This window comes from Arachis hypogaea, chromosome 8, assembly GCF_003086295.3.
Source record: "Arachis hypogaea cultivar Tifrunner chromosome 8, arahy.Tifrunner.gnm2.J5K5, whole genome shotgun sequence".
Lineage (NCBI taxonomy): Eukaryota > Viridiplantae > Streptophyta > Magnoliopsida > Fabales > Fabaceae > Arachis > Arachis hypogaea.
The window spans coordinates 46,636,090-46,657,740 of NC_092043.1; the positions used below are offsets into that span (position 1 = coordinate 46,636,090).

Genomic DNA, 21,651 nt, shown 5'->3' on the forward strand with positions numbered 1-21,651 from the left:
TTCGACCCACTACTTATGTTGGAGGTGTCCTTATTAGTGGGTGTTCTTCTTGTCCTTTTCTGCTTTTGTACTATCATCCATACACCAAAATTTTGGCTTGTTACAATGACTTCTTTACCCTTGTCGTTACATTTCCCTCCTTCTTTGTTCATAGGATCAGCCTGCATCTCTTCCGTCGGAGTATTCTTTTCTGCTTCTTGATGCTGCACTTCTTTAGCCTTTCCTCCCTTACCTTCTTGATTGGTATTAGCCATGCAACTATCACTCACATGGCCAAACCTTCCACAACTGAAGCATACCATATGCAGGCCCTCATATTCTATGTAGAATCTTTTTCCATTCACCAAGTAGGAGGCTTCCAAGGGCTTGCTCAAGTCTAGTTCAACACAGAGTCTCGCGAACTTACCCCGGGATTGATTCGCTGTGTTCATGTCGACTTTAAGCGTCTTACCAATCTGATCACCTACTGTCCCCAGGAAACGCTTGTCGTAGTATTCAATGGGAAGGTCTGGGAGCCTAATCCAAGCTGCCACCTTATTGATGGTAGTTCCGAAGGGGTTGAAGTCTGGGGTCCAACTTCTTATCGTTAGATAATGATCGAAAAGTAGCCAGGGACCTCCTTCCATCACATGCCAGTAATCTTCTTCATTAAACAATCTCACCACATAGAAGTCATTACCAACATCGATGAGGTCCATGCCTCCTGACTTGGCCCACATGGTGTCTAACCTTCTTTTCAGCACTCCATACGTAATCTGCCTCCCCAGGAGTTTCACTATCAACGTGTGTTTCCAAGGCTTCTCTAACCTTTTCTTCTCTGTTTTATTAACTGTAATACTGATGGTGCCGTTAGGGAGTCTTTCAACAGAAATTGATGGTTGACGGTTGGCCTCCTTTCTCTCCTTCTTTAGAGCGTCTCTTTGCATCTGGCTCATATTGAAAAGCTCTTCCATCGGTATTTGCTCTTCCGTTTCCTCTTCAGAATCATCTGATGAACTCCTATCAGAGTCAGACTCTTCGTCATCCGATCTTGGTTCTGCACTTCCATTCATAACAAGATCGGCATACGTTCTTCTTTTGCCATTAGTTCCCACAAAAGACGTTTTCTCGCACATCCACTCCTCTTCTCTAGCTATCCTTGATGTCTCCCCTTTAAATTCTCCTCTGTCATTACGGAGTTTCTTTTTGCTTCGTTGCAGTTGATCCGCTTCTTCAGCGGTAGTTACCGGTGAATTCATGGGAAGGGTTTTTCGATTCCAGTGTCCTACGATTCCAGTGGCTGGTCATTTAGGCAAGAGTTCAGCAAAGGAAAGATGGCTAATGGGTGAGGGTTTTGGGCGGGTGGGTCGAGTTTAAATCTTTATTGGGCTAGCCCGTAAAAAAAATATTTTATGTGTTGAAAAGTAACTTAACGTGTTATGTCGGTTTTTATTAACACCGTTGTTAAAGAAGATAATGGAAGAATTAATGTGACTAATTTAAAAATTTTTAAGGATAAATTTGATTAAAAAATTTTTTCAAAGATTAATTTAAAAGTTGTATAATTTTTTAGGACGAATTTAACTATTTACTTGTATTTGATAAAATAAAAAAATAAAATATTTAAAAATATTTAAAAAACTCAAAAATTTAAAAGTTATAATTTATATTTTTTAAAAGATTTTTTATCTAAAAAAATATATTTTTAGCATCATAAAAAAAATTATTTATATTATTATACTCAATCATAATATTAAATAAAAATATATGTGAAATATTTAAATATAAAATTATTTTTATAATTTTTTAAAAGATGAATCAAAAGTCTTTAGCCGTATATATCAATTATCAAACAAAAACCCTAAGTATGTGTATGTGTGCCGCTCCTATCTTCTCCTGTTTATTCATATTCAATCACTAAAACTATTATCGATCCATGACTTAATTTCTCCACCTTTTTAGCTTATCAAACTACCATAGAAATACACGGTAACATGTTGTGAATTTGCAAAGACGAACAATCAAAGTTAAAAAAGTAATGTGTTTCATTTAAGAGTCTGTAGTTTACTAACACAAGGTGGAATTTAAACCCCACAGTTTAGTTAAATTAATTTTATTTAATAATTAAAACACAAGCTATGGAATCCAAAAATAAATTACAATTCAACCATAATATAATATGGAAAACCAAACATTAATCTTAGGGTAAACATGAAACTATACTTTCATGATAAACATGAAAATACTTCTCATATACGGATGTAGACAAGGGACAAATTGTTGAACGGTCACGTGAGCCTTCAACTTCAACTATAGGATGAACTACTTCTCCTTTACGAAAATTATATACAAGCAAATTGCTCCAGTGGAATTTACCATACGCCAAAAGAATTTCATCTTCTAAGATGTACAAGGGTTCTAGCCAAATGTCTGATCGGAATATTGCATCGCCGAATGGAATCGTAAACAATACAGTCCAAGATTTTTCAACTCCATACTCCTTCATTATCCAAATAGTGCAAGCAGTGTTGATATCACAAGCAGGTTGAAAACTCATAGAAAGGAAGTTCTTGAGGACTTGCATGGAAGGGGCATAGTAACAGGAGCCAGTGTGAGTGTGATTGTTTCTAGGTAGGCATAATCGACCAAAGGACTCTGTTTCCAAGTCAAAGGTAAGAATGAACCACTCATCATCCTTATCAGGAACATGCGCCATCCAATTGAGAGTGCCACTAACAAATGTGCCGCTATAACAAGATGTAAAATATGGAAACATGGGATGATCAACCGTTTTCCAAGAAGGATTTGGATCGAAGGTGCAAACTTTAGCTCTATATCTATACAGACCCGCAGCTACAGTAGATGACTTAGAACCCGTAACAAACTTATACTTGTCACGTAGGGCATCATACCCTAAGCCACAAAATACAGGTTGTAGATAATCGCCGCCGGGGTACTCGAATGGAACGTTTAGGGATACGGAACGAGTACAAGGATTGAACAACGTCAGAGTTCTATAGGGAAAACCTTCACACAAGCAAAGCAACCCGTTGCAAGATCCCTTAATGGTTTTATATTTAATATGAAGTGGCTCGATTCTAGTTGGTTGAAGCTGATTATAAAGAAGAGATGATACAGAGCACTGCATGATGTCAAGCCCCTCAGATTCCAAACTACAATACACTAATCGAGGTTGAGTTGAGCGTTGATGGTGGTGTATGACGAATTCATGGCTGGAGATGAAGGAGTTCCATGAACGGCAGACGGTCTTCAGCTGCAGGAGGAGCTTCACTGGAAGCCTCAGCAAGATTTCCCTAAACAGGTCTCCCGGAAGATTGCATAAATCGTATTCATGGTTTCTCATTCTCATTGGAGAATTAGGATTAGGATTTGGGCTTTTGTTTGTTCAATGTGATGGAATATCAATAAATAGGAGAAGGTAGGACGCGCCACACATACACACTTTTTTTTTGTTGAATTTTTAAGAAAATTTTTTAAAGTGAATTTATTTAAAAAAAGTTTAACAAATAAAAATAATTTTATATTTATATATCTGATATAAAAATATTTTCTATTTAGTAAGTATGTTTATTTATTATATCAAAAATATTTTAAAAAAATATAAATTATGGTTTTTAAAATTTTTTTATTTTTATTTTTTTGCATTTTTTTATTTTTAAAATTTTGTTTAAAAAAAATTCTTTTTTTAACAATTTCATAACACCTAAACAAATTAAATACATAGTAAATTTGATGGTTCAATAACGTTTGGACTATTAAATGATCTTAATAATAAAATATATTTTTTAAGTTTTTTATAATTATTAAATAACTTTTATTTAATTTTATTTATAAATTAATTTTTTATTTATTATTTAATTTTAAAATTTATTTTTTATTTTATTTTTTATCTATCTTATCTTTAAAATTTTATCTTCAATTTTTTTAATTTTATTTTGATTTAGATATCCTAATCTTATCTTTTTCAATACTAAGATTAATAATTAATACATATAAAAAAATAAATTTTAAAATTAAATAAAAGATGAATGATTACTTTGTAAATAAAATTGAATAAGAATTATTTGTAAATTATTATTTTATCATTTATTTATCTAATATTTAAAATTTTATCTTCAACTTTTTTATTTTATTTTTATTTAGATGTCCTAATCTTATCTTTTATCAATCTAATTTTTATATTTTAAATCAAACAGTGCCATAAATAAAAAATTTACCAAACCAAATTTAAATACTTTTTCAATAAAAGTATTACGATCCATGCCTTAATTTGTCCACTTTTGAGCTTATCAAATTTCAGTAAAAATATACTATAACATAATGTCGTGAATTTTGCAAAGAGGAACAATCACAGGATAAAATAGCATACATAAATTAAATTATTTTATTTAATAATTAGAACGGCAACTATGGAGCCAATATAATATGGAAAACTAAAAGTAAATCTTAGGATAGAGATAAAACCAAACTTTTATGATAAACATGAAAATACCTCCCATATGCAAACTTAGACAAAAAATTTTTTTGACAAAGTGTCACGTGAGTTATTAACCACAGGATAAACAAATGTCTGGCAGAATTATTCTTCCCCAAATGGGATTGTAAACAATATAAGTCCAATTGAGAGCGCCGCCCACAAATGTGCCGCTATGACACCATGTATAATATGAAAACACGGGATGATCAACTGTTTTCAAGACAACGATGATAGGGAATTAAGAAGGTATCAATTAAAAACGAACTAAAATGTCTTTGGATAAATTTAAAATTAGGAATTGAGATTGTTGGAAGTAGAGTTTTAGAATTTCCGCCCTTAATTTTTCAAGTAATCTTAGAATTTTAATTTAAAGTGAGAAACAATTAATATCAAATATTATAAATTGAAAATAAATAAAATTAATTAAATATAATTATAAATTAGTTAAATTATTTATTTTTTAGGTGATAGTTCCATATACTTTTCCTTTCCAAAAAGGATTTGCATCGAAGGTGCAAATTTAGCTCTACCTCTCAACACACCGGCAGCTACGGTAGATGACTTAGAACCCGTAACAAACTTATACTTGTCACGTAGGGCATCATACTCTAAGCCACGAAATACAGGTTGTCGATACTTGCCGCCGGGGTACTCGAATGGAACGGTTAACGGTTACAAGGATTGAACAACGTTAGAATTTTATAGGGAAGACCTTCACCCAAGCAAAGCAACGCGTTGCAAGATCCCTGAATGGTTTTGTATTTCATCTGAAGAGGCTCAACTGTAGTTGGTTGAAGCTCATTATTATAAAGAAGAGATGATACAGAGCAATGCATGATGTCAGTCCCCTCAGATTCCAAACTACAATATACTAATCGAGGCTGACTTGAGCGTTAATGGTGGTGCATGACGAATTCATGGATGGAGATGAGGGAGTTCCACATGAACGACAAAACATAAAGGAGGGATCACTACAAGAAAAACACCCATTCAGGTACACTTGAAAAGTGTAGCCAAAAGTGAAAAAAAATGATGCCTTAGGCTACGGCTACGCTTTTTGGGCTACGGCTACGCTTTTTGGGGTGATTCCTATTCAGCCGTTGCCTATTCTCAAAGGCTACGCTTTTCTGCACCAAGGGCTACGCTTTTGGCGTTTGGGAATAGGCTACGCTTTTCAAGTGATGCTGTCCAGGACCAAAGGCTACGCTTTTCAGCACTAATAATTACCAGAATTCAAAAGAATAGGCTACACTTTTCAAGGCTACTGCATCACTTTATAAACGTAACAAATAGTATACTTATAGCTACTCTATATAAGTGTAGCCTTAGGTCCCTCATTATTTTTTTTTAATTTTTGATATATATATATATATATATATATATATATATATATATATATTCCAATAATCTTTTGTACAATATAATACTTAATAATATAATTACATATATAATTTTGTATTTTTAGTTAAATGAATTAAATAAAATAAAATAAAAATAAATATAAAATTATACTAAATTTATTTAAATAATAAAAATTATCTGTAAACAAAATATATTTATAAAGAACCAAAAATATTAAAATGAAATTAATTTTGAATATTCATACATCTCACACCAAATTAAGCATAGTCATATCAAAATAAGCAAGAGACCACTTAGAATTTACTACTAATACTCTACGAAAAACTAAAATATTATATCTTACATAAGTATTTTCTAATAACTAAACCATATTCCACAATCCATGAATCTCTTCCTCTTGTTGCTACTGTTTGGCCTTCATGTCTCCAAGTTCATCTTTTAAAGTTGTCGCTTTTTCTTTGAGCTGTTGCTTTAAAATGTGGTGACCACAGAAAATAACTCAAATCTGCAATCAATTCCAGCAACCAAGTGAATCCTTTTTTAACTTATAAAGTCTAAAGGCAGCAACTTTGACAGGCAACAACAAAAGAATCACCCCATCAATAAAAGAATAACCTATAACTCATCAAATCCCAAATGCCAATATCTCTTACAAGCATTGTTTATAGCATTCATAGCCATCCTAAAAGGCATAAAGATATAGCAGTGAAAGCTTACCAAACCTACTACTCTTTTTATTAACCTCCTAATATGTACGCTCAACTTCACATTAATATATATACACACATATATATCCATTGGAATTTAGTTAAATTTAGTTAAATTCATACATTTATTGTCAATTGTGCCAACAAGTGTTGTTTTAGACAAAAAAAATTCATAAGACAAAAATATATAAGTGGAAAATTAAAAGATAACAGTCAAATAGCAATCACAAAGAGCAGAACCATTTGTCCTAATTGGCTTTTGAAACTAACAGTTTAAAACTACATTATGCACATAACTCTGACTAAGCCAATTAGATTCCAGCCACAATACAATTCTACAAAATTTAATCAGAATGTAGCACATAACATTAACATACCTTAACTGCAAGTTCTCCAATAGCCCAGCATGCATTATTTGCTATTGAAATAGCCTGATAAACCAGGCTGCAAAACAAGGAAAGAAGCAGTTCATATGGAAATTCATTAGACACAAAAGAGCACAATCGGTTTTATCATTCTACCTGCCCCAGTTTCGGACATCTGTCCCTCCTCCGAGTCCAAGTCCTTCCCATACTAACTACAACAACACAAACACCATCATGTCAGTAAACAAAATAACTATATATTCTTAATCAGCTGAGGAATTTTGTAGAAGAAAAATTCTACAGATCGATGCAAAGTGAAGAAAACACAAGTCCTCAACCTGAGCCATTACTTGAGCAGCATCCTATCTTTTCCAATAGTCTTCGGTACTACCTATACCACAAAAGAAAACCAGTTTATATTAAGCTATTCAACAACAAAGTGTTTTCATAAGTCATAACCAAATCAAATAACTCCTAAGCGATTTCGTAAATTTTGTATTAGGTCTTCTCTCTTTAAAGCCAAGATAAATCCAAGATAAATCCTAAAAAGTTAAAACCCCAACACCAACAAGCATGGTTAATGAAATTGCATAATAAAATCATACATCTGAAGAGCTAACATGGCGAGGGGTGATGGAGCCTCCAATCTGCACCAGTCCATCAGCGGTGAACAATGTAATTCTATCCTCATGAACCCATTGAATTTCTGAGAAATCATTGAAACAAATTAGCAATATAGTACTTAGCAAATAAATTACACCTGTAACAATCCAAATGAATACCATCTATCGTACATTCTTATTCATTTCTTAGCTTGTTTAGCCTAATACCCTTTTGGCGACCGGTTTTCTATCTAACGATTAATATCACAAACGGACTCGGACTCACAAATTTCATGTCCACATGTTCGTATTAAACTCAAGTTTCTAAAGGTCTAGAAATCATATTTTTCTGGGCAGTCTATCTCCAGCTATTGAGGAAAAACCGAGACTGTTATTCTAGGTTTGTAGGAACAGCACCTTGCTGTCTTGTTATGTGGTTTTTATGTTGTGAAAGCCTACGCACGGACTATCTCTCTTATCAAAGTAACTCTAGAGATCCTAACCTTTACTTTGAATTATATTTTACTACATTTGGACCAGAATTGAATTTTATACAAGGTTTTAAAATTCTGCTACTGCACTTGTAAAGATTCAGAAAAACAGCAAGCAGCAGCGTTTTTATAAAATCCATAATAATTTCAATTCTAATCCGCTGCTTCTAAATTTTGGGTAGATTACACTCAACTTTCCTAAGTTTCAAAACAAACAAGTTTTAAGTTCATATCACTTCATTTGATTAATTAATTCTCCATTGGAAGTAATGCCCTGTTTTCATAAATCAGTTTAGAATTTCCAGCAAGCAACCCAGCTTCCAAGTGACTTAATTAAGTCTACAAAATAGATATGAACATGAAATTTGTACTCAATTAAAGTGAAGATGCAGATCTTCAAAACCCCTTTGGTGGCAACTTAAAATGTTACGTAAAACAAAAGTTCCAGTGGTTTGAAATCAATGTTGCAGAACCAGAAAACCAGAAAAATTCTGCAGCAGCTACTGTTTTCAAAAATTCATATCTTTTAAACCACTTGGCCAAATCCCTTGAAATTTTTATGGCACATTCAAGACACACCTGAGTTTTACAGAAAAATAATTTTATCCAAAAAGGTGGTCTGGACTATTACCAGAATTTATTTTAAGTCACTGCCAAATATGCAGAAATTCTGCATCAAGTAATTCCAACAACCTCACATACCAAATCTTATATTTAAGCCAAAAACTCCCCTAAAACCATAATTCCAACTTTCTTGTGACTAACCAAAGTTGCTAGAGTGATTAGCGCAGTCCCAAAAATCCAGAGTCAATATTTTCCAAGTTTTCAAGTGCTTATACACAAGTGAACATTCATTTTTCTGCATCATGTTAAAAACAGAATTTTCACATGTACTTTCTATCATTCATTCACATAATAAATCATCATTCATCATCATCCAACTGGGTTTAGTTATAACAGAACCCATCTCAAGCACAACAACTTATACTACCAACTAATTCAATCATAAAACATGGCCTTTAGCCTTCAAGTAAATTCTGCACATAGCAACTTAAAACCCCAAATAACATTATCAAACCTACAATTCACCAACAGCACCATCAATCCGTCACAAACATATCCTTCTAAACACTCAAACCCTTACCTCTTTTGAAGTTCAAAATTCTGTTTGTGCTTCTTCCTTGAATTAAAAATCCTAGCCACACAAAATTGAAGTTTCGGTCACTCCTCCCTTCTCCCTCAACTCCGTTTCATTCTTTTCTTTCTTCTATTTGTGTGTGTCTGTGATGACCCAGATGAAGCAAGCACTCATATAAGTAGAAGAAGAAGTGGAGGAACTTGTCCTGTCTCTCCTTCTTTCCGTCTTGGTTCTGCTCTCTTTCTCCCTCTCTTTGCTGCCTTCTGTTTCTTACTCTGATGAAGGCAATCTCAGTTATCGATCAATTAAAACTTAAAAAGTACCAAATGCCATGAATCCAAAAAGCACTGCACCCTTCAATAACCTAAAAATCCTCTGAAAGTTTATAAATTATACTTGAAGAATACCTAACTCAACTAAAGCAGCAAAATCACTAGGCCTTGAAGAAACAAAATAACCATAACTTAGAGCACATAAACATCGAAAAGAAGAAGCAAAAGCTCCACCATTTCATTTCAACAAAAACTAATTTTAATTTTCAAGATTTCAGCTCAAATATTCTAAAAAAGCACACACATTTGAATATTATATATACAAAAATATGTTTCACAACTTGCACAATCACAACTAGCGCTGCAGAATCAAATTCCGCAATTGAAATGAACTTCAATTACAACAATTAGTGAAAGAAAAATCCAGCTACTTGAATGAAATTTCAGGAAAAAGAAGGAAAGATTACCAGAGTCGGATTGGAACCACGGGAAAGATCGAAAAGGATCATCACCGGATAGGTTGGAAGAGTCATCGGTGGCTTTGACCACGATATGATGGCGAGAAGAACGAGATGATGAGAAATTTAATGAGGATCTGAAAAGCGGGGAGAGATGAGATGATAGCGTGGAACGAGAAATTGATGCAAGAGAAGAAGGGAATCTGAATCTTGAGGAGATGATAGCGGTGGAAGAAGCCCTAGCAATGGCGGTGGAGTTTCAGCGGCGACCAAGCACCCCTTTCTTCTCTCCTCCATCGCGTTTTCTCTCTCCCTCGAGCTCTCTTTCACTGGCGCTCGACAGCGGTGGAGCCATATGCGGCGTCGTCGTTTCTTTCCTTCCTTCCCCTCTCCTCTCTTCTTCTCTTCTTCTTCCTGTGCTCCCCTTTTCTGATTTCTTCTCTTTCGTGTGTGTGAGTTGAGGGAGGATGAGAGTGCGTGAGTGAGGCTGAATGGATACGAAAAGGGGGGAAAATTTTGCCTAATGTGAGAGCGCAGCGAACAGAAGCGACGATGAAGACTAGTGATGGCGTGGTGAGTGGTGAGTGACGAATATGAGTGACTGGTGGAGATGGTGAGTGGTGAGTGGTGAGTGTTGAGTAGTGATGGCGATCCCTTTTTCTGATTTGGGGGTGATGAGTGGCGCGAAGAATTGAAAAGCTAAGGGTAGTGATGATCGAGTGTTATGTTTTCTGATTTGGCTAAGTGTTTGTACGCATGTATCATTTGGGGAAAATTCAAAAAATTTTCTAAGTGTTATTGGACATTTCACTTAGATATATTAGGCAACACTTTTGAAGCGCACCCAAAACTTAATAAATAGGCTACTCTTAAAAAGCGCTCTCTTTGATATAAAAGTGTACCCATAGATATTAACATACGGCTACGCTTTATAAGTGATTTCTATAATATCTAAAGCTACACTTTTTAAATGATGCCAGAATTGTGTTTCCTTTTCTCTAAAAAAAGGCAACACTGAGAAAAGCGTAGCCTATTCTATGAATAGGCTACGCTTTTCAAATGTAGCTTAAAAAAAGTGTGGCTGAATGGGTATTTTTCTTGTAGTGGATATATATCTATGCATTTGTTTTAACAGGCGAAGACAAAACACTGAGAATAAAACATAAAGAATAAAAATACAAAATTTTGTGTTTTTTTATTTTATTTGGTAATAAAGTAGATTTTTTTTTCATCCAAAAATTTGAGATAAAAAATATAATAATAAAAAAATATAATTATAAAAAATCAACAAGAATAATAAAAGATAAAATAAAAAATAAATTGTGTTTTAGTATTTTTATGTTCTTTTTATTATGATTAATATAAAATATACTAATTTAATATTATATTTCTTCTGTCAAATATAATTTTATGTCTCTGTATTTCTGTTTAAATGTTTTGTCTCGATAAAGAAACAGCCTTACTTTTAATTTGATTTGTAGTAGAGAAAGAAATCACAAACTTTACAAATTACAACTAGGATGTGAGTTGTGAATTGTTCCCAATGGAGAGAGGTCAGCATTAATAAATTTGCACTTCCTATATATGTTAAGCTTTGAACTTTTTTAATGCACCAAATTCAATTTTAAAGATCCTTCTCCTTCATAAAAGATTTGAAGTTCACTTTAGTCTTCTTTAATTTAGACAGGGTAATGTCGTTATTTATTTAGTAATAATTTTTTTGTGATTTAAATAAGATAAATAAAAAAATATTTAAATAGAGGATAGTTTCATTTAAAATTATTTTTAAACTCTTTATAAGAGAAAAAAGTTTTATTTGATGAAGTTGTAATCTCATCACTATTTTTTTATGGTATTTGTTATCATATTTACATCTCTTATAATCAAACAAAAGTTAACAAACTAATTCTAATGCATGATATCCCTTATTTTGAGCACCAACGAGTCAATAAATCTAAAATCATCTTGGTGATTAGTAACAAGATTAAACGCTTCCACATAATCCGTTTTACAAATGACATCTCGTTGATCCACTTTTCAGGTTAAGAGATATTTTCTCCAAATAGCAAACAATTTTTTCTTGAAGAATACTATTATTATTCTCAATCATTCCCAAACACCCGCTTCTCTCGTTACAATCTCTAATAACGTAAACAAAACCAACACAATCACCAGAAACATGATAATTAACATCACAATTAATCTTAAAAGTACCAATGGATGTTTATTCCAAGAACCACTTAGAATAAAGTGGAGGGATATACGTTGTAATTCAAAAATACTCTTAAACTCATTTTTTGAAACTAACGTCAGACAAATCACTTTTTCCAAAGGCCAGTCTCATGAAGATTAAAGATGTTATTATTCCTTACTTACCATATTCACCAAGGTCCTGAAAAGAACCTGAATGGATGCTCTTTGCTATGATATAAGAACCAGTTCTTCAAATTCAGAGGATGACAAGAAATATCCAACTTATGTCATACAAGCCGAGTTTTTGGACAATCCAGAATACAATGTAAAACTGACTCCTAACTAGAAAGGTATCTAGAACATCTATCCGATGACAACATCTCTCTTATGAAATGAAAACTTGCGGTAGGACAAGCATCTTTAAAACACAACCAAGCCAAACACTTGTACTTTTCTAAAATAAGTTGGTGCAAAGCCAAAACTCATTCTTCCGCTCCTCTCAACCAAACATCGGCTTATACAACCACAAGTAATCGTTGCGTGAGTCATAGACTTTGGCAATATACTCAGACCAATACTAAACTTTAGTGATAATTTAAAAATAAAAAATATATATTGAACTTTTCAAAATATATTAATTAACTTACATTCAATAAAATTTGTACAGTAAGTAGTATAACTTAATTAGTAATACTAAGTTTGAATAATATACTTATGTAGGTTAATTAATAGGTTATTATTATTGTTTTTTAAAAACGAAAGAAGGGCATTTATTGATGAGTGCTAATAATATTTCCATTCAAATCATTTCCAAAATTAATTCTAAAAATATCATCTAAAATTTAGCTGCCTATACAAAATACCCTAATTTTAAAACGTTGTTTACCAAATTTTATTGTTTTACAACTCTTACTAAAAAAAGAAAAGAAAAAGAAATTGTTACTACAACTTCTAGAGCAAATTCTTAAAAAACGTTGACCAAACAGAAAATTTCCATTTTTTAAACTCGTTTATATTTAATAATTCCAAAACATAATACTCCTCTGATGATAGGGAGAAATAATAATCTCCCAAACCCAAAATAATAATAAAAAAAAGCAAGAAAAGTTAGCAGAAAAGAAAGGGACCCAACTTCCATAATTTGGGGATCCTGTGGGGGACCCACGCTTCCTGTGTTCCCATTCAAGGAAACGTTGTGATTCCCCTCATTAATTCTGGAAAAAAGAAAATGGGAGCTGCATTTCAGGGTATATCTACAGATTTCAAAGGAAGAATAAAATATTACAAACATGATTGGGTTTCTGCATTTTCTTCTGGTGCTAGGTACCAATAATTTTTCCTTTTTTTCCCCTTTTTTCTTCAATTATTCCTCTTCTTATTGTCTCGACCAGGCGTGGATATCCATTGCGATATTGCTCCTTTAGATGAATTTCGCAAACAAATCTTTCTCTTTAAAAGAATTTTTGAAGGCTTAAAATTATTCCTCCTCTTGTTTTCTTCCTTCTGGCAATTTTTGTTAAATTTCTCAAACAAAAAATACTAATGTACATAACAAATTAGTTATTATGCGTCTATGTATTTTATATAAGTTGGTTTATTTAATATTTTTTTTCAAGTGTAGTATGTATAAAACTTGAATAGGTTTTTGGTTTTGAATTGACCCTAATAATGACACTCAAAACATGAACATGCACATGCACTTTATGAATAAAGTTTTAATTGATGTTTCTATATATGGTGTGTAAAACAGAATATTGGCACCAACATTCTACATATTCTTTGCGTCCGCTCTTCCTGTCATTGCTTTCGGAGAACAACTAAGCAGAGACACAGGTATTGAACAAATTAAATATTCATCTTTTTTCAATATTTTTAAGGGTTTTTCTTTTTAATATAAGAGATAACAATTTTTTTAATTATTATTATATTTGCTACTAAACAGAGGGACGGTTGAGCGCAGTAGAAGCATTGACATCCACAGCACTATGTGGAATTATTCATTCAATATTTGGAGGACAACCTTTATTGATTTTAGGAGTTGCCGAACCAACTGTTATAATGTATAGTTATCTTTACAAATTTAGCATAAGCCTTCCTGCAATTGGCAAAGAGCTCTTTTTGCCTTGGGCTGGATGGTATGTTACCACACTTATTACTACAAATTCATTTTATAATATTTTTCTTTATAATTTTTCCTCTAGTTTTTCCCATTACTTTGTCGATTTTGTGTTAATTGGTTTAGTTTTTAAAAGAAAACATATTTTAAATGATATTTTAAAAAAATCTTAGAAAATAAAAACATTTGATATTTTATTTAAATATATTTTATTAACAATTTATTTTAAGTAAAAGAAATTTTCTTAAGTAAAAGAATTTTTTTTAAGATATAAATTATAATTTCAAAAGTCATTTTAAATATTTATTCATTTGCTTTATTATTTTCTTGCCTTAATATAGTTTCTACATTTTTTATAATACTATTTTAGAATGTAAAATTAGATGATATCAACATTGAACACTGTTATCTTTTCTTTTATATCATACTTAATACTTTTTCTTGTATTATATTCTATTTTATTATGTTATATCAACATAAAATACTAAATTTATACTAATGATCTATGCTATTATCTACCAAAAAAATAAAAAATAAAAAACTCTTACTTGATAAAAACAATAGTGTTATTAGTTAGAAATATAATAAAAGAGACAATTAACTATAAAAATAGAACTTTTGTTTTTATTTTTATCTTTTTATACCACTCTTTAAAATAGGATCTTATATTTTATAAGACATGTGTTTTTAACTTATATACATCAATTTTTGTTGTAGGGTTTGTGTATGGAGTGCACTTTTCTTGATTCTACTTGCAATTTTTAATGCTTGTTCAGTTATCACAAGGTTTACAAGAGTTGCAGGCGAATTATTTGGCATGCTAATTACAGTTCTCTTTTTTCAGGAGGCTGTAAAGGTAATCCTCTTTCCACGGTGATAATCTATTTATAGGTATTAAATTAAAAAAAACAATAAAAACTTTATTATAAATAAAAATAAATTATAAATATATATGAAACTAAAATATTTTTATTCATTTATTTTTTATAATATAAATGAAAGATAAATTATTAAAATAATATCTAAAAATTTATTTTGATTGATAAAAATAATTTTTAAAGATACAAACAACAAATAAATTTAAAAATATGATAAAAAATAATTAATAATATTATATTTTTTATAATAAATTTTTTTGTATTTATTAAATAATTTATTTCTTTAATCCAAATTTTTATGGTAACATTTGAATAACTATTTAAAAAATGCACACAAAACACAAAGTAAAATTTGATCTTTAGAATTTTTTTATTTTTCAAAGAAGCGTGGGCACATAAATTTAAAAAAAACTCACTTGACATCTAATTTTCAAATTGTAAGGATAAAAAAAATATTAATTTTCTAATAATACTTGAAAAAAATCACATCAAAATTTGATTTTTAAAATCTTTTTATGAATATATATTTAATATTTAATTATTATCGAATTTTTAAATCTTTCATAAATTTATTTATCATTAGTAACTTTTGAAATTATTTTTGTCAACTATGCTAACTTTTGGATACTATTTTAATAGTTTACCTATATATAAAAAAACTAAAAAATATTAAGATTATTCTTATAATTGTTTTATTGATCGCATTAATTTTATTTAGTTCATTGATATATCTAAGGAAAATAATTGGAGGTTTTAAATTATTCTCTTAATTATTTTTTTAATTTTTAAATAAAAGATTATATATTTTTTTATGTTTTCAAAAGTAATATATATTGTTACAAATTTGAAAACCATAAAGATATTTAGAGGATGAATTAGAAGTCTTAATTATTATTTTATATTTAAATTCATATAATATAATTATAAAACATTTATTTTCAAGATTTTTGTTTTAAAAGAAAAATGGTTATCTTCTATTTCACTTTTTATAATCACAAATAACAAATAATCAGATCTTTTTTTAATTAAAAAAAACTTTGGTATATGACAATATAATTTAATTTATAGTTGAGTCCTTATTATTGTTTACTAATTTTTTCAATTAAGTACCTACAAAAATATATTTACAAACATTTAATTTCTTTTTACGTTTTTGTAACAGCATAAATTTAATTAAATTTTTTTATAAAATACGAGAATCTAATTATGAACTTTAAAAAGTAAGTAACAACCTATTTATAAATTTGATTAAATTATAAATTTTTTTTATTAATTCTCTTAAAAAATAATTTTTTTGATAAAATAAGTTTTAGAAAAAGGAATTGACATCTTAGACCGAAAAAATTATCTCATTCAGGCCAAATAAATCATTTGTTTGATTTGAACCATAGGGAGTAGTGGAGGAATTCCGCGAGCCAAAATCTGAACATGGAGAAAAAGCTGAATTCTATTGGCAATACATTAACGGATTGTTTGCAGTCATTTTCGCTTTTGGAGTGCTTCTCACTTCCATGCAGACCAGGAAAGCAAGATCATGGCTATATGGAACAGGTAATTAAATATTAATATCCAAATATATTTACCAATATGCATTGATCGAGTTATCAGCTCACTTATTGCTAAAGTAAGTGTTGAATGTTCGAATTCCGCCTCGTAAATGCTGCTTATTGATGTTAGCATTGTGGGTGCAGGGTGGATGAGAAGCCTTCTTGCTGATTATGGGATTCCATTGATGGTAGTGTTATGGACAGCAGTATCTTATGCTAAGCCAAGAGGTGTTCCTAAAGATGTTCCTAGAAGGTTGGATTCTCCACTTCCATGGGAACCTCAATCTCTCTATCATTGGACTATAGTAAAGGTATTAATTTCATGCAGACTTCTATATATTCATTTTCTCTATCCACAACCATGCATGTTTTCAACATTATTGTTCATATATATCTATGTAAAATGTTTAGGACATGGGGAAGGTGCCGATTCCTTATATATTCGCGGGGATTATTCCGGCAGTGATGATCGCGGGATTATACTTTTTCGATCATAACGTAGCTTCCCAAATGGCTCAACAACATGAGTACAATCTTCAAAAGCCATCTTCCTACCACTGTGATATGCTTTTGCTTGGAATAATGGTAACTTTTTCTTAAGAGTAATTCTCTAAATCATTCGAATTTTCAGTCCAACACTTCAATCAATTCTAATAACTAAATTTGTCTCCAATCTTTTATGTATTTTGTTAAATAAATCAATTTCTGTCATTAGTTATTCAATAAAAACATAATAGTCTTAATCAATTTTGATAAAGTAAATGAAATAACCTTAGTTTGTTTTCTTTATAGACTCTGATCTGCGGTCTCCTGGGCGTTCCTCCCTCAAACGGAGTCCTTCCCCAGTCTCCAATGCATACAAAAAGTTTGGCAGTTCTTAAGAGACAGGTATGCATCATTTTCCTTTCTTTCTTTCCACATCATCAACATCAAGACTCCTAATTTTTGTTACTCAAATATTTGTTCAACATCATCAATTTGCAGATGCTCCGAAAGAAAATGGTGAAAAGTGCCCGGGAATGCATTAGGATGAACAAGACCAATTCTGAAATATACGGAGAGATGCATGATGTTCTCAGACGAATGGATGCTGAGCCTACTGTAAGTATTATTGTTCTCAAATATACTTATTTTGTATGAAATTAATAGTTTCAAATTATTACATGATTTGTACATTTGATAAAATTGACATCTAACGATTTTAATTATCAATTTCATATAAAGATAATTTTACGCGAACTTCTAAAGGTTTTTGAATATAATGAATTTGGCACAGGCTAGAGAGTTGCAGAATTTGAGAGAAGCTGTAATGAACCCTGACAACAAGGATGGAACTTCTAAAGGTTTTGATCCTGAGAAACACATAGATGAGCACCTACCAGTGAGGGTTAAAGAGCAAAGAGTGTCCAACTTATTGCAGTCCGTTCTGATCGGCCTATCCGTTTTAGCAATCTCTGTTATCAAAAGGATACCTACCTCCGTTTTATGGGGATATTTCGCTTACATGGCAATCGATAGTTTACCCGGCAATCAATTCTGGGAAAGGATACTACTTCTCTTTGTCACTAAGAGCCGCCGTACCAGGCAAGTATATAATTTGTTACAATTTGGATCGAATCAGATCAGATAAGTTCATTCATACACTTTTTCATAAACAATGCTACACATCCAAGTCTTTTTGTTAATCAAGTTCAACGAAATTGGTCTAACATAACAAAAATCAGTTATAACTACGACTGGTTGGACTTAGTTTATAAATAGACTTGGATGTGTAGCGTTATTTCTTTTTTGTAAACTCTTTTGCTAATGGTTGTTTTTTATGAGCAGAATTTTGGAAGGTTCTCATGCCTCATATGTGGAGACAGTACCATATAAAACGATAGTTACTTTTACAGCCTTGCAAATATTATACTTTGGAATCTGTTTTGGGTTGACATGGGTGCCAGTAGGTGGAATCTTGTTTCCACTACCATTCTTCCTTCTCATTGTTATTAGGGAACGCTTGCTTCCCAAAATGTTCAACCCGGATCATCTCAAAGAACTTGATTCCTCTGAATATGAGGAGGTTGAGGGTGCTCCGCAACTGGTAGGATCTATTGTCCTTCTTTTGCTCAATAAATTATTATCTCGTTTGTTCAGATGATAACATGTATAAAATTTGTTTGTTTGTTTCTTTTCTTGCAACATAAGGAACCTGACACCGAGGACAGCGGAGAAGAAGATGAGTTCTGTGATGCAGAGCTATTGGATGAGATGACAACACACAGGGGAGAGTTGAAACATAGAAACGTGAGCTTCGATAGAGGCCAACGCACCTCCGTTGATCATGTTTGAATCTGATGAATTTTTTCCTGCATTTTCTAAGATGCAGATAACATGATAAACATACCAGCAGGTAGAATAAGAAGGTGATCTTTTGTGGAACAAGAAAGTATTTAATCTTGAAATGCATTCAAAAAGAATGCATATCAAAATGTTTCAAATAAACTTTCCCTTAATTAGTTAGATTTGGAAAAGGGAGGAATAAAATTCCAATGGGTCAGATGGGATGTAGGGGAAACTGAAATGTATTATGGAAGAAAAAGAGAAGATATAAGAATCACTTTGAAGTTATTCTTTTATGTATTTATCCTTTTTTGGTTTACAAAAGTTATTCTTTTATTGTTTATCAGATGTATTAACACTTTTTTCTCTTATATAATACAGAGTTTGTTTTATTTCTTTTTTTCTCTTACGAAATACATTTCCAAGTATATTTTTTTCTCTTGGGACAATATTGTAATGAGAAATATTATTTATTAGGATAAATTGTTTAAAAAGCACTCGAAAGTTTCCGCTGTTAATACAAATAATACTTAAAGATACGAATGACAATAAGACTTTAAATAATTTAAAAATGCGACAAAAATAATTAATAAATATTATATTTTTATAAGTGACAAAAAATTGTTATATTTAATAAATAAATTGTACATTTGATCTGAATTTATGTGAAGACATTTGAATAATTATTTAAAAGGTATAAAAAAATAAGAACAAATTTTGATCTCTATAATATTTTTTATTTTTTAAAAAAATTTATCATTTACAATAATTTTTTTTAAAATATCACTTAACATAAGTTATCAAATTTTAAAAATATATTTTTTTTTATCTTTTTAGTAATGTTCACAAAAGATCACATGATAACCTGAATTTTAAATTTTTTTAGAATATATTTAATATCTAATCATTTAAGATCGTATTTTTAAGATTTTTAAAAATTTATTTTTTAAAAAGCCTATCCAAACAAATCTTATATATCAAATAAAAATCCAAAGTGTGTGTATGTGTGCCACGCTCTATCTTCTTCTACGTTATTGATATTCCATCACATTGAACAAACAAAGACCCAAACCCTAACCTTAATTGTCCAACGGGAATGAGGCAGGATGAATCTGATGAATGCGATCTTCCGGAAGACCTGATTTGGGAAATCTTGCTGTGGCTTCCAGGGAGGCTCCTCCTGCTCCTGAGGACCGTCTGCCGTGCATGGAATTCCTTCATCTCCAGCCATGAATTCGTCATGCACCACCATCAACGCTCAACTCAACCTCGATTAGTGTATTGTAGTTTGGAATCTGAGGGGCTTGACGTCATGCAGTGCTCTGTATCATCTCTTCTTTATAATCAGCTTCAACCAACTAGAATCGAGCCACTTCATATTAAATACAAAAGCATTCAGGGATCTTGCAACGGGTTGCTTTGCTTGTGTGAAGGTCTTCCCTATAAAACTCTAACGTTGTTCAATCCTTGTACCCGTTGGGTATCCCTAATCGTTCCATTCGAGTACCCCAACGGCGATGATCGACACCCTGTATTTTGTGGCTTAGGGTATGATGCCCTACGTAACAAGTATAAATTTGTTACGTGTTCTAAGACATCTATTACTGTCGGTGGATTGGGAAGTAGAGCTATAGTTTGCACCTTGGATGCAAATCCTTCTTGGAAAACGGTTGATCATCCAATATTTCCATATTTTACATGGTGTCATAGCGGAACATTCGTGAGCGGCACTCTCAATTGGATAGCGCATGATCCTAGTAAGAATCGGAAGGATGATGATCCATTTAGACTACTATTGGAGTATTTCATTCTTACCTTTGAGTTGGAAACGGAGTCCTTTGGTCGATTACGCCTACCTAGAAACAACTTCTTTGGTCGATTACGCCTACCTAGAAACAATCACACTCTCCCAGGCTTCTTTGAGGACGTCCCTTCTTTGCATGTTCTCAAGAACTTTCTTTCTATATGTTTTCATCCTGCCTATGATAACACAGCTGCTTACACTATTTGGATAATGAAGGAGTATGGAGTTGAAGAATCTTGGACTATAGTGTTAAGAATCCCATTCAATGGTAGAATAATCACGCCGGGTAACTGGCTAGAACCCTTGTACATGTCAGAAGATTATATTCTTTTGGCATACGGAGAATTTTATCGGACTAAATTGCTTGTGTATAATTTTCGTAGAAGAGAAGTAGTTCATCCTATGATTGATATCTCAAGTGACAGCTTGTCGATTTATCCTTTGTCTAAGTTTTCTTATGGAAAGTTTTTTCATGTTTACCATGAAAGTTTGGTTTCATGTTTCTCCTAAGATTAATTTCTGGGATTCCATATTATATATGTATTTTTGTACTCCATAACTTGCAGTTCTAATTATTAAATAAAATAATTTAATTTATGTATGCTTTTTTAACCCTATGATTGTTGTTCCTCCTTGCAAATTCACAATATTCATGGTATGTTAGAAGTGGACAAATTAAGGCATGTATTGATAATAGTTTTATTAAAAAAATATTTAAAACCATACCACCTGCCTAGGATAAAATAAGTGGGTTTTAATAAGTATAAATGTGTTTGATAAAATCAAATTATAACTATAATTGTGTTTGGTAAAAAAAATTTAAAATTAAAAAAATTTATAACAGACATAAATATAAAAATAAAATTTTGACATTAATTAATATAAAAGTTTATATTAGATTTTTTAATTTTAATAA

The 21,651-nt window shown here is 31.4% G+C and overlaps 3 protein-coding genes and 1 long non-coding RNA gene across 5 annotated transcripts; 2 read left to right on the top strand and 2 right to left on the bottom strand.

The window, feature by feature from the left end:
• Positions 1–2,179: 2,179 nt before the first annotated feature.
• Positions 2,180–3,343, bottom strand: LOC112705431 (F-box/kelch-repeat protein At3g23880-like). Its single transcript, XM_025756262.1, has one exon. The coding sequence runs from the start codon at positions 3,341–3,343 to the stop codon at positions 2,180–2,182; it is 1,164 nt and encodes a 387-aa protein (XP_025612047.1).
• A 2,661-nt stretch (positions 3,344–6,004) lies between these two features.
• Positions 6,005–10,605, bottom strand: LOC112707861 (uncharacterized). Of its 2 annotated transcripts, none has more exons than XR_003156147.2 (7): positions 9,882–10,605; positions 9,149–9,417; positions 7,517–7,617; positions 7,250–7,302; positions 7,068–7,123; positions 6,924–6,990; positions 6,005–6,344 (listed from the first exon to the last, which is right to left on the bottom strand). It is a non-coding gene; the product is annotated as an uncharacterized lncRNA (long non-coding RNA). The 2 variants fall into 2 exon arrangements; XR_003156148.3 differs by having other exon boundaries at positions 9,149–9,506.
• A 2,486-nt stretch (positions 10,606–13,091) lies between these two features.
• Positions 13,092–19,327, top strand: LOC112707862 (probable boron transporter 7). The gene is made up of 12 exons (XM_025759868.3): positions 13,092–13,388; positions 13,816–13,898; positions 14,008–14,200; positions 14,899–15,037; positions 16,451–16,610; positions 16,751–16,917; positions 17,018–17,191; positions 17,399–17,494; positions 17,591–17,707; positions 17,883–18,190; positions 18,434–18,692; positions 18,797–19,327. Exons 1-12 carry the CDS (start codon positions 13,294–13,296, stop codon positions 18,938–18,940), a joined length of 1,935 nt encoding a protein of 644 aa, XP_025615653.1. The 5' UTR covers positions 13,092–13,293; the 3' UTR covers positions 18,941–19,327.
• A 700-nt stretch (positions 19,328–20,027) lies between these two features.
• LOC112705433 (F-box/kelch-repeat protein At3g23880-like) lies at positions 20,028–21,245 on the top strand. The gene has a single exon (XM_025756263.1). The coding sequence runs from the start codon at positions 20,028–20,030 to the stop codon at positions 21,243–21,245; it is 1,218 nt and encodes a 405-aa protein (XP_025612048.1).
• Positions 21,246–21,651: the final 406 nt, after the last annotated feature.

Excerpts from the sequence above, each read along its gene's own strand:
- LOC112705431 (XM_025756262.1), bottom strand. The coding sequence starts at position 3,343 with ATGAGAAACCATGAATACGATTTATGCAATCTTCCGGGAGACCTGTTT.
- LOC112707862 (XM_025759868.3), top strand. The coding sequence starts at position 13,294 with ATGGGAGCTGCATTTCAGGGTATATCTACAGATTTCAAAGGAAGAATA. Across the intron at positions 13,389-13,815 it reads GCATTTTCTTCTGGTGCTAG|AATATTGGCACCAACATTCT; the intron begins GTACCAATAATT and ends TGTGTAAAACAG. Across the intron at positions 18,191-18,433 it reads ACTAAGAGCCGCCGTACCAG|AATTTTGGAAGGTTCTCATG; the intron begins GCAAGTATATAA and ends TTTTATGAGCAG.
- LOC112705433 (XM_025756263.1), top strand. The coding sequence starts at position 20,028 with ATGAGGCAGGATGAATCTGATGAATGCGATCTTCCGGAAGACCTGATT.